Source organism: Eufriesea mexicana, unplaced genomic scaffold, assembly GCF_001483705.2.
Source record: "Eufriesea mexicana isolate 0111107269 unplaced genomic scaffold, ASM148370v2 scaffold5272, whole genome shotgun sequence".
NCBI lineage: Eukaryota > Metazoa > Arthropoda > Insecta > Hymenoptera > Apidae > Eufriesea > Eufriesea mexicana.
The window spans coordinates 25,174-36,341 of NW_016913264.1; the positions used below are offsets into that span (position 1 = coordinate 25,174).

Consider the following 11,168-nt stretch of genomic DNA (forward strand, 5'->3'; position numbering starts at 1 on the left):
CCTGCTGAAGTTGTGCCTTGCCGAGTGTAGCCTGTGTACGTTCCAGTTCCTCTTGCGTTTTTTCCAGTTCCGCGATCGCCTTGTCCCGTTCCGAGTGCAGACGAGCCACCGATGCTTGTGCTCGATCGTACTCATCTCGGAGACTCTCCTGTTCACCCTGCGCGTTCTCCAGCCTGGCCTTCAGCCTGTACACCTCGCCCTGATTCTTCTCCACCTTTGAAATCGATCGAAAATTCGTATTTCGTACATTCTGTGCATTTCACGGAAATATTCCAAGGATAGTATATAATTCTTTCCCGATATTTCCACCAACTATATTTCTACCAAAATTATAGAATACTAACCTTCCACTGTAAAATAAAATTCGATTTATAATCGTACGATTATTTTTACTCGAGATATTTCGCTTCAAACTTACCCAAGGAATACTGAAAATTATTCTGTCCCTCACTGTACATCTTTTAATTTTATATCGTACAAAGAGCTACTAAGCTCGTCGAAACGAATAAGTAAATATCTGGAATTTAATCGCGTCGAGCAAAGCTATCGAATGTTCAACGAAGGAACCATAATCGAGGGATCGAGTATTGGAACGTGTAGCCAAGAACCCTTTAATTCCCTCTGCTCCGTGATTTACGTCCGCGAAATTAATCTCTAAAGTCTCGTATCCCTTAATAGCTGCACCGTCGGAGAAAATACACGCACGTCAGCCCCGATCCGTTATTAATATGGACCTAACGTGTTCCCCGTTCATCACGTCGCGTTAATTAAAATCAATTTCTCCTCAGCCTGCCGCAAGTAGCTACCCACGCTTGCATCACTCGTGTCTATTAATGTTTCCACAGCGAGCGATGGATTATAATTGCAAGGGGGGTTGAACAAACACATCGATTCGAATAATTAGTCCGAGAAAAGGGCTGGACGATGCAAAGATGGAGCCTCCCTCTTGGACCTGAAGCCGGGGCCAACGATTCAGCCAGCCTCACGGAAATTCTAGTCAGGCGTCTTCGATTCCATTCGAGCACGAGGCTGCGTGCAATTTTCCGGCCACTTAGTCGGCAGTTTCATTACCGGTTCGATTCGCGCCATCGACGGGGCACGGGAACAGCGACGATGCCCGAGAAGAACCAAGGAGTGATTGGAAATTAGATTCGACTACCGCGGCGTGCATGGGTCGGGACCAGACCGCGGTGGCCCGGTGAATCGATCGCGATTAAAGGCGATTGTTCTTGCTTCTTGGAAGCGAAACGAGGCTGCGAGACCGGGTCGTTCGTTAATAAACGCGAAACGACCAGCTACAGATTACGGGAACCGTGGTTCGGGATACTTGGACGATTAATTGGCGAATGGAAAGGCAGGTCCCTTGGCGTGTGCGATCTTTCGTCCACGCGATTGGTCCATCGATTGGACGATTCGACGAATGTTCGGACCAGTCGAAATCGAATTCGGTGGGATTTCAGAAATTTTATCGTTTAATTCCGGGCCGGTTCACGTGGTCGGCGGATCCGATAATAGACGGTGGCTGGTATATCCGTGGGTTTGGTAGGTGGCTGAAAATTTATCGGAAGCCATAAAACGGACGTGGAAACGGTACGTTACCTTTTCTTGCAGAGCAGCAGCCTCGGCCCTGGCTCTTTCGTTGTCAGACTGTGTGACCCTGAGCTCGGCCTGGGCCCTTCTCAGCTCCGCGGCAGTCTTCTCGGCTCTTTCCTGAATCCTGTCCATCTCTTGCGTGGAATTCAGCGTGCTTCTGCCGTAGGTGCTCTGAGACCTTTCGAGATCGTGCCTGAGCCTCTCGTTTTCCAGCTCGAGTCTGGTCAGCCTCTGCTTGGCAGCCTCCCAGTCGGCTCCGCTGCGACCGACCTCGGACGCAGCTTTGTCCAGCTCGGCTTTGCTCTTGCCGAGCTCCGACTGAGAGCTTTCCAGCTTCGCTTCCAGTCGATCCTTCTCTGCCTGGGCTCTCTCCAGTCGGGCGCCCAATTTCTCCCCCTGCCGTGAACGGGGTCCAGAAAGCGGCGTTAGTCGGTCGTTGGCCAAAAAGCGACGCGAAGACGTTCGGGCAATCGCGATTTCTTTTTTCTACCAGGTCGAATGCCAAGAAGTTAAAGTTTCATAGCGGCTCGAGCGGGATTATTGATCGTATCGACTGAAACGATGCTAAATGGGGTTTACTTTGGACTGCCATGCAGCTACGTCTGGATGCACGCTTGATAAATTTTTAATCGATATGCGCTTTGTCCGCGGCTACCAAAGCGACACGGGGTTAATAGGTGGATTATGGGGGCAAAGAAATATCAGTGGAACCACTGAGTGGACTCACCTCGGATTCCAGGGCGTGAATCTTCATTTTGTACTCAGCGATCTCTCTCTCGTGTAATTCTCTCTCTTCCTGTTTCTCCTGCTCTGCCCGATCCCTCTGTTCCCGTAATTGTGCCATTTGCTTCTCTTTATCGCCTATCGCCTCCTCCAGGCTACTCAGCGCGCCTTCGCTGCTGCAGTTGTGCGCCTGCATTGCCGTTAGACGCGCCCTGGCCATGTCGACCTGGTTGTCCTTCTCTTTTAGCAGATCCTCCAGATTCTCGATCTGCGGTCACAACCACTCGTCTCGTTAGACATCCCATTCCTTGCACGTGCAGAATTGCAGGAAAGCGGACGTTCCGTGGAACACGGAAAACCAGAGAAAATAAATCGGAGGAGAAAGAGAGGGAGAGAAAGATCCGGGATAACGAAGCTTCGTAGGATCGAAGCGACTGCTTCGAGTGCGGTTAATCGGATGAAAGGCTCTCTCTTTAGCTCGCGTTAATACCAGAGGTGTATTCGTCAAACCCGCGATAGTAATTCGTAGTCGAAGGAGCGTGCACAAGCTCTTAATGTGATCGTAAATTCTTACTTACCTGCCACCTCGTATCACCGATCTTCAGAGCCATTGTTCACGGCTCGACGAGACATTTACTCGGCCAGGCACTCGCGATATACAGCGACAAATAATCAACGGATCTCTACCGCGGGAGAAAAGAAACGGAGTCATATGTAGAAACAAGCATTCCGCGGTGCGGACACAAGAATGGTGAATAAATGGTATAGAAAAATGATAAAACACAGTGGGACGAAAAGGAATTGCCAAGCGACGTTCCGGTCGACGCGTCGGTAAGCAACGACAGCCCGATTGATCCATCCTTCGTCGAAATGACAGCCTTGCTCCGCGAGTTCCTCGATCCTGGCCGTCGTCGATCACCGACGACTCGAACGAGACGCAGATACATACGTGGGTGCGTTTCGCGGAACAAACGCGCGTGAGACATAAGAAAGAAATAAAAGAAAGGCGCAAAGTAACTTCTAACTGGCTTTATTTAAACGGGGCTGGGTACAAAACAAAATGGCCAACTTAAAGGGTTGTGCGAACTTAAAGATAACGGGATGTCGGGTTTTACGTACTACAGCCTTTACACAGCACGACTAGGAAAACATTATTACAAAAAGTGTGTCGCGCGGGCGCGCGCACGCCTCACACTCATTCCAATCGACAGCAAGATTCACACTCATGCGCACTCCGCGGTCGCATCCTACGAATATTCTACGCTAAGCGTGCGCTTCCTCTTTGATCCGGCTGGCTGATTAATCGCCGGGCCAAAATCCCCTACGACCCGGCGAAATTAATTACCACAGTCGGGAAATGGGCAAATCGCTCGACGATTCGCGCTTCTTTCGCCAACCGCGAGATCCACTGATAACGATACCATTACGTTAGCGTCAGCGTTACCGTTCTGCCAATGTCCGTTCGATCGATACGGTACCATACTCTTTTAATCGTTTCTTTGCAGCTATCTCCGTCGTGATCGTTTCGCGAAAGGTGCGATGATAAGGAGGACAGGATGACCAAGGTTTACTTCCATATTCGATAAACGATAAATTATTCGAGTCTCCGCGAAACGGGTCGAGGATCGGTCACAGAGACGAGAGTACGCGTTGCACTCGTAATTCCACTAGATCCGCGTGATTAATTAAGCTCCAATTCACACCGGTGGCGATTATCTCCAGGTGTTTAGCTATCCGGTCGAAGCGAAACGAATCGTCCCTCTGGAACCGCGATTCCATTCCAGTTGGACTCTTCCGTCCCGGGAGACACCGATCCCCGCCATTTCGCGCGGGCGACACGCGGCGAGAAACAAAATGGTGGAACAAAGCCCGAAGTTGGACGCTTGGCCCCTTGCAGTTGCTCCAAGATCCGATCTTTCAACTCGCATAGGCGGCAGCGTCGGGTGGAAAAATGCAAAGGCGAAGAATTCAAGGCCACTCACCTTTCGCTGAAGCACGTTGATCTTCCTGTCCTTGATGTCCATGTGATCCTTGAGCTCCGTGAGCTCCGTGTTCATGCGATTCCGCTCCTGTTGCGCCTGCATCGCGGCCTGGGTCTTCTTCTCGATCATCCGGTTCTTCTCCTCCAGCCGCTGCCGCATTTCGTCCACCTGCACGCACGTAACCACGCACACCGGGTCATCGTACGATCGTGTGCGGAGGTGGGAACCACCTCGAACGGGACCGATTCAATCCGCATTGCACGGGCAGCGTTCTGCACGCGACGTGAAAACGCTACCAACAGTCCAGCGGAGCGTTTGGAGAGGGAACGGCAGGAGGGTAGCTTTGCACGACCCAGTTTCCTGCAGCCTGGCCTTCCTTTCCCCTATAACGACCTCCCCTCGAGTCGATTTTCCCCAGCCTCAACCCCCTACATCAAGGGGCCCCTTCCCGTCCTTTGTCCGCCACTGCTGCGTTTATCAATGCGTTTAATGCTACCCAATGCTGGTTCGATCGAGTTTACCAGCTAGTTTACCAGCTTCCTGCAAATTCCGGAGCAAGCTCCTCCCGTTCTTTTCGCCAGAATCCAGGCTGCAGTTTGTTTAGAAGTCGTACGGTTTTATGTACCTTAGAATTAAGAGATATAGTTTACGCGATGGCCGGGCGGCTCAACTTTCCGCGTTATTTCTCGTTAGCCCGCAAACTTCTTCCAGTGGCTCCGTAAATTAATCCCTTACCGACCGAACTGTTTCAGGGAAATCGGTTAAAAATTTACGTCTCCTTTCATACACGAATCTCGATCATTCGAGTCGCTGTAACGCAAGAAATTTTATAAGGGCTATATTTCTTTCGACGTCTCCCGTCCCGCCGCGGGGATATAAAACGGAATAAAACTTGCTTCCAATCGTATATTTAGCTGCGTTCCTTTATAGCTCGAATTTAGAATAGCCACGACTTTCCCGCGTTCGATAAGAAAGCCGATACGAGCTTTCGCGGTGTCCGCAGGAAGCTCGTGTATGTCAAATTTGTATCAATTTTATGCACGTCAAAAAATCACAAATAGAAACCTATGCGACGCGGTTTCCGCTTCCGATCGCCCCAAGGTTCTTCGATAAAATAACGTGGTCGGAATTTCAGAATTTCGGTATTTCAGAATCGCAGAAAAGTTGATATCCGAGGGAACTCGATTTCGCATAAATTCCGTGGTTACGAGGAGCAGCGTGCGCCGATTTGAAAGAATTCTGCGTTAATTGGCTGGCGAAACGCGAGTTGCGGCGTCTTTCCGCGCAACTACGGGGAGGAAAATCGCGTTAACCCAAGGTGGAGGGAATTTCCCATGAAATGGAGAATTGGAAAGGAGAGCTAGATTCTGCGAATGGGATCTGTCGGGTCGTGCAAAGCCGAGAGACACGCGATCGAATGGGCGAAAGAGGAAGAGAACTCACGTCAGCCTGCAGCATGTTATAGTGTTTCTCCTTGGCGCAGAGCGACTCTTTGAGCACGGTGATGTGTCGCTGGTAATCCTGGTGCTGCTCCTCGAGGGTCTTCATCTTGGCGGACATGGCGAGCAGCTCCTGATCCCTACGCTGCACTTCCGTCCGGAGCTCGTCCAGCTGCGAAAAAGAGTCGTCGTCCACGAGAGGATCAGTCCGTGCGACCCGGTTACGTCTCGAACGACGACGAAACAACGAGCGACGGAGGCGCCTGGTCTGTCGTCTCTCCGTCGTGGCCGAGTACGAGGACGATCAGCGGCCAACTTCCCTTCGATCGCTCGGTCGAAACGTAAATCGGCCGTGAAACGGGTCAGCCGTTTCGCCTTCCGTTCCGATCCGCCAACTTTTCCACTTCCTCTAATCGCTTTGTCGAACACCGAGCCAGCCAGACTGTCAGGCTGTTGGTCTGGCTGGCTTTGAACTCTAAAACAGCGACGCACACGGCTTCCGTGGAGTTTTCGAGCAACTTGCCGCGGGTTTCCGCTCGAAAACGCGCAGTGTGCGTGACGGTGCATCGAGCTCGAAAGATACAAATTCGCGAATCGAGGGAACGAGAAGCTCTCGACGATCAGACGCAAGAACGATCCTCGCCTTGTTCCATGGCGAAACCGAGCATCGATATACTGAACGTCCGACGAGATGTTCGTTTGCACGATCATCGGACAGCTCGCGAACTTTGACTTTTCGAACGAGTTCGCGAGCTCGAATCGTTGCGCTCCTTTCGTCGATCGTGTCGGCGATGCGTCGTCGTACTCGGACAGGAACTCTTCATACTTAGCATGCAGCGATATCGAAACCAACGATACAAAGTTACAAACAAAGTGTATTCCTGCGTGTACGAGAGATATACTCATTACGTGTTCGAACGAATGTCTTTGGTGGATGGTGAGAGAATTCAGAGGATTATTCGAGGCTGGAGAGCTGGGAGAAGAACTGGAACGTATTATGTATTGTGTCTCTCTCTTTATTATTCGTGTACGTACCTACTACGCTCGTCTGATCTACTCTGGTGTCGGCAGGCCGCGTGAGGATCCCTCGGCGAGATCACCTCGTTACGAGATCCAGCCGCGGGATCGCAAGCAGAATCAACACAACTAAATGTTTTCTAACTAATCAACTAGCAGAGTACGCAGCATGGTGGAGATATCGCGGTCCCTTTTGGCAGAATCGTCCCATGATCGAAGTAAATCCTATGATAAAATCCGAGCGATCGGCGATCGGGAATTTCGCGGAAGAAATCGAAAATCGACGGAAGACGATCGGACACAATCTTGACAAATTTCCCGTCCGGTTACTTCGATCAGAGGCTGACTTTTCCAGCCAGATGCCGTGTACTCGCGTATCTCGGCCCAAAGATAAAGCACCAGGGATCGAGGAGTCGACGAGAGCCATCGGTGTCGGTCGATCGGCAGCTGTCCTGTCGATGGATCACGATCGAACCTCGATCCCCCCTCTCTCCAGCGTTCTATATCGTGCTAAGATGGTGAAAACAACAGGTCTACGTAGAGGCGAGCGATCGTGGCGATCGCTGTCGATCGGCAAAGCGGCGTCACGCATCGTCTCGGGTTCCTCGGAGTCTCTGGACGACGGCCACGCGCCGCAGAGGCAGACGCAAGGTCTCTACGTTCACTATGTCTACGATCGTCGTTTTCGGCTGCACACACACGCACGTACGCGGGAAACTCGGCCGAATTTTCCTGCCTTGTCTCGTCGTCAACGGGCAACGACGACGCGGGTCGTTTCCGCGCGCGTTACGTGAACCATTGCGAACAGTCAGATCAACGACTCACACCAGAGAAAGGGACAGAGAGAGAGAGAGAGAAAGAGAGAGAGAGAGAGAGAGAGAGAGAGAGAGAGAGAGAGAGAGAAAAAGAGAAAGAAAGAGACGGTTTCGGGGATGGCTGGTGAATTTTCGAGGGAAACTTCGATACCGATTGCCTGATCGTTGAAAGTTGCAAGATCGCGGGGATTTGGTCGGAGAAAAATTCTCGCGGGCAATTCCATGTCAATTAAGAAACTAATTTCCAAGTCAGCAAGTGGATACCTCGCTGGGAACGTAGTTATACAATTATCCATGATCGCGGGCTAAAATTTCACGGGAATTTGCCGAGCACTCCTGCCCGTTATAAAAGTTTCGAGTTCCCCGGAAACTTACTGGCCATCCCAAACAGTCTGAGCGAGAGTCAGAGAGATAGAGAGAGTGAGAGAGAGAGAGAGAGAGAGAGAGAGAGAGAGAAAGAGAAAGAGAGAGAATAGAAAGAGAGAGATAGAGAGAGAGAGAGAGTGTATGTGTGTAAGAGAAAGTGTTACTACGGAACATCGAAACACTCCGTTACATAATACGGTAATCACGTAGATGGAAACGAAGGATAGGTGGTGGCTTGGAAGTGCTTCTTTCTCGGGTGAAGAATATCCTTACCTCCTCAGAAAGCTAGAATATCGGGGCACCACATTTAATAATGCTTCGCTCACCACGAAGGCCGCCCAACTCCGCCTTCCTCTTCCGCTCTCAACGTCCTTCTCGACCCTTTCGCCGAGTAATTCGTCAAATTTCTCGTCCCTTTTCTTCGAACGCTCGAAATTCGGTGGAAAGGAACGCGACGAACCGTGTCACCGTCTCTAATCATAATTCCGGCGTGCCTCGAACGGAGAGACAGCGGAAAGATCCGCGCGACCACGCTCGATCGCGTCGGAATGGCTAGGCGCGAGGGGACGCCGGCCCCGCGAGTTTCATTCAATTTTTCGTCGCTTAATCAACAGACGAGAAACTTTCCGCTCGTCACGATCGAACGTGATCGGCTTTCGGTATCCGCGGATTTACCGGGCCATTCTTATTCCGGGCACGTACGAATTTATACGCCGAGCGTCGTTAAACGCTGCAACGTTATTAACGATCGCGGCACGATTTATCGGCGGTCGTAACTCCGCCGGTATAAAGGAGTCGAACGAGTTCAGCGGAATTGGGGACCACCATCCGTTGCTGACTTATGGCTAACTTAGCTCTAGCTTAACTGCTAATGTTGTACCCTTATATGACTATGCGGATGGTGAAGAGCGATGTTCGGTTCATCTGCGAAATTTTTCTACTTTGATCATCGATCGCGTGCATATTATTCGCGATACTCGTGTGTTAAATCCACTCCTCTTCATTGGCAGTGAACTAAAATAGGATGGAACAATTCGAATGAAAATTTCGGAAAAATTTAACCCTTTGCACTCGGCAAAGAAACATAGTAATTCGAAAACTTCCTGCCATAAAGTCGGCGATATTTTCAACACGGTAAATAAGAAGTGCAAATCAACGATAAGACGAAGAATTATTTTACCTCGATATTCCACGCGTCGTTGGGCAATTTTAAATTCGAGACGTTAATTAATAACGATCTTTGAAATCCGATTAAATGGTGACTCAGAGTCGCCTCTATAGTGCAAAAGGTTAAGTAGACAGGATCCACGGTATAATCGCGGAGTAATGTTTGACAGAGCAATAATTTGTTCGATCGTGAGATGAAGAGCAGGATCCACAGATCGGATGGAGGATCGCAGGTGAATCGAATCATCCTTCGTGCTTGTCTCCACGTATCGTGGACCCGCGAGCCAAGGAGACTCGCGACTAGGGCGATGGTGATCTGAACGATGATACGTTTACCTGATCGCAAATCGATCAACAAGACGACTGGCTAGATGATGAGAGATGCATCGAAGAGTAACGATACGTTGTCTGCGTGCATGCAGCATGCATCGGGGTATAGGGACCGTTTCGAGAACTCGCATGCGCTTTCTAATAGACTGTCAGGATTCATCGGCGAACGAATCGTGACGCGAGAGCTAGAAAGTGTCAAGCGTGATCGTACACGAACAAACACGAACAAACGCGACCAAACGATCTACGCGATCTTTCGTCGTCTATGAGAATTTCCTTTTAGCGAATTCGAATCGGTATAATATAAGATTAGGCCGTCGAAAATGGCGTGAAGCGAACGATCGAATCGCTGGCGAATTCTTTCCAGCGATTCCCGATCTTCACGGAGATTCCTCGTTGTCGCTGAAATATTTCCTAGTTCTCGTTTCATCCTTGGTAAGTCGTACTAATTCGTAGCTCTACTCGTGTATAAAAGTTAAAATGCCAGGTGTACAAAATTTTCCGTACGGTTGATAATCGTTCGCGACGATTCGCGTAGCAATTAGGCAGAGTAATTTCGATAGGTATCGTTCCTTGACTCTGGTTCAGCGACATCGAGGAATCCCAATGGAGATTAATGTGTCTGGATAACTTTAATTACTGCTACCTCGATTAAGGTGATACTAGCTGTGAGATATCCTACTTAATTATGAATATGATAATGCAAGCTTTACTCGGTTATCCGAGGATTACCGGATCGTTAAAAAGTTCCTCAAGTTCGGAGAAAGAAAAGGGGGCCATCTCTTAAGGCTGCGGATTTTTACGGTCCTCGGGTCGGTCCAGGAAAACTTGCATGTTTTATAAGAGACGTACCTAAACGTGATGTTGCTAAGAGTGGCAAACAGTTGTCTACTTCACCCTACTCTCCCACGCATGCATCATGCCTGAACGCTAGCTGCATTTGAACTCTACGCGACGAGAGAATGGCGAACGACGATGGACGTGTGATGAGAAATGCGATGATCGTGTCTGACGAATCTTCCGTAACATGATTCCCGACGATAACATAAACCTCCCGTGGCGAGCCTAAAAAAATCGAACGATCTACCAAATGAGATGATTGTGTCCAGGCTGACGATGACCCCTTCGAGCATGATCGAATGCGGAGCTAGTGAAACGAATCGACGATCGAGATGGAATGAATACGTGACAAACGAACCTGTGTGGACTCTACCGTGAGAAAACGATAAGCAAAGTGAAGGTCGATGAGGAAAGTAGATGAAGGATGACGAGATGATCGTTACCATAACCGATCCTTTTCGTGGTCCGTGGTCTTAATGTCTGTTCAGTGTGGTGACTGCGAGGAGACGAGTGAAACGAGTCGATGACATGGGTCAGCGGTGACGGACAGAGAAATCGGTGACAATTCTACTGGCGGAGCTACTGTCGAACACGGGACAAAAGTGCAGGGATGTCGATCGTGGGGTGTACAAGGTGGCGAATGATTTCAAGGTCGTTGCGGAGTGCAGATAGAGGCGACCTGCAAATTGCTTTGGTGGCGGTCAAACGGTGATCCTTTGGGATGGGGTGAAACACGACTCTACCATGAATGAATCGATCGTTTTCGTGTGGCATGAGTGCGTGAAGGGCTGATGGCTGATGGCGAGCTCTTGTGGTAACTGAATGGAGTTCCGAGCCATGGGTGATAAAATAATTTTCCATGGAAAACGAGAGAGAGAGAGAGAGAGAGGGGGGGG

The 11,168-nt window shown here is 49.9% G+C and overlaps 1 protein-coding gene across 1 annotated transcript in view; it reads right to left on the reverse strand.

Moving 5' to 3' along the window:
• The window catches only part of brp (ELKS/RAB6-interacting/CAST family member bruchpilot), a 64,005-nt gene that overhangs the window by 10,898 nt on the left and 41,939 nt on the right, over positions 1 to 11,168 (reverse strand). The window contains exons 5-9 of the mRNA XM_017906335.1: positions 5,742 to 5,909; positions 4,299 to 4,466; positions 2,321 to 2,584; positions 1,600 to 1,989; positions 1 to 214 (exon numbers count right to left, since the gene is read on the reverse strand). Of these exons, the coding sequence (XP_017761824.1) occupies positions 1 to 214; positions 1,600 to 1,989; positions 2,321 to 2,584; positions 4,299 to 4,466; positions 5,742 to 5,909 (1,204 nt within the window). The remainder of the gene's footprint in view (positions 215 to 1,599; positions 1,990 to 2,320; positions 2,585 to 4,298; positions 4,467 to 5,741; positions 5,910 to 11,168) is intronic.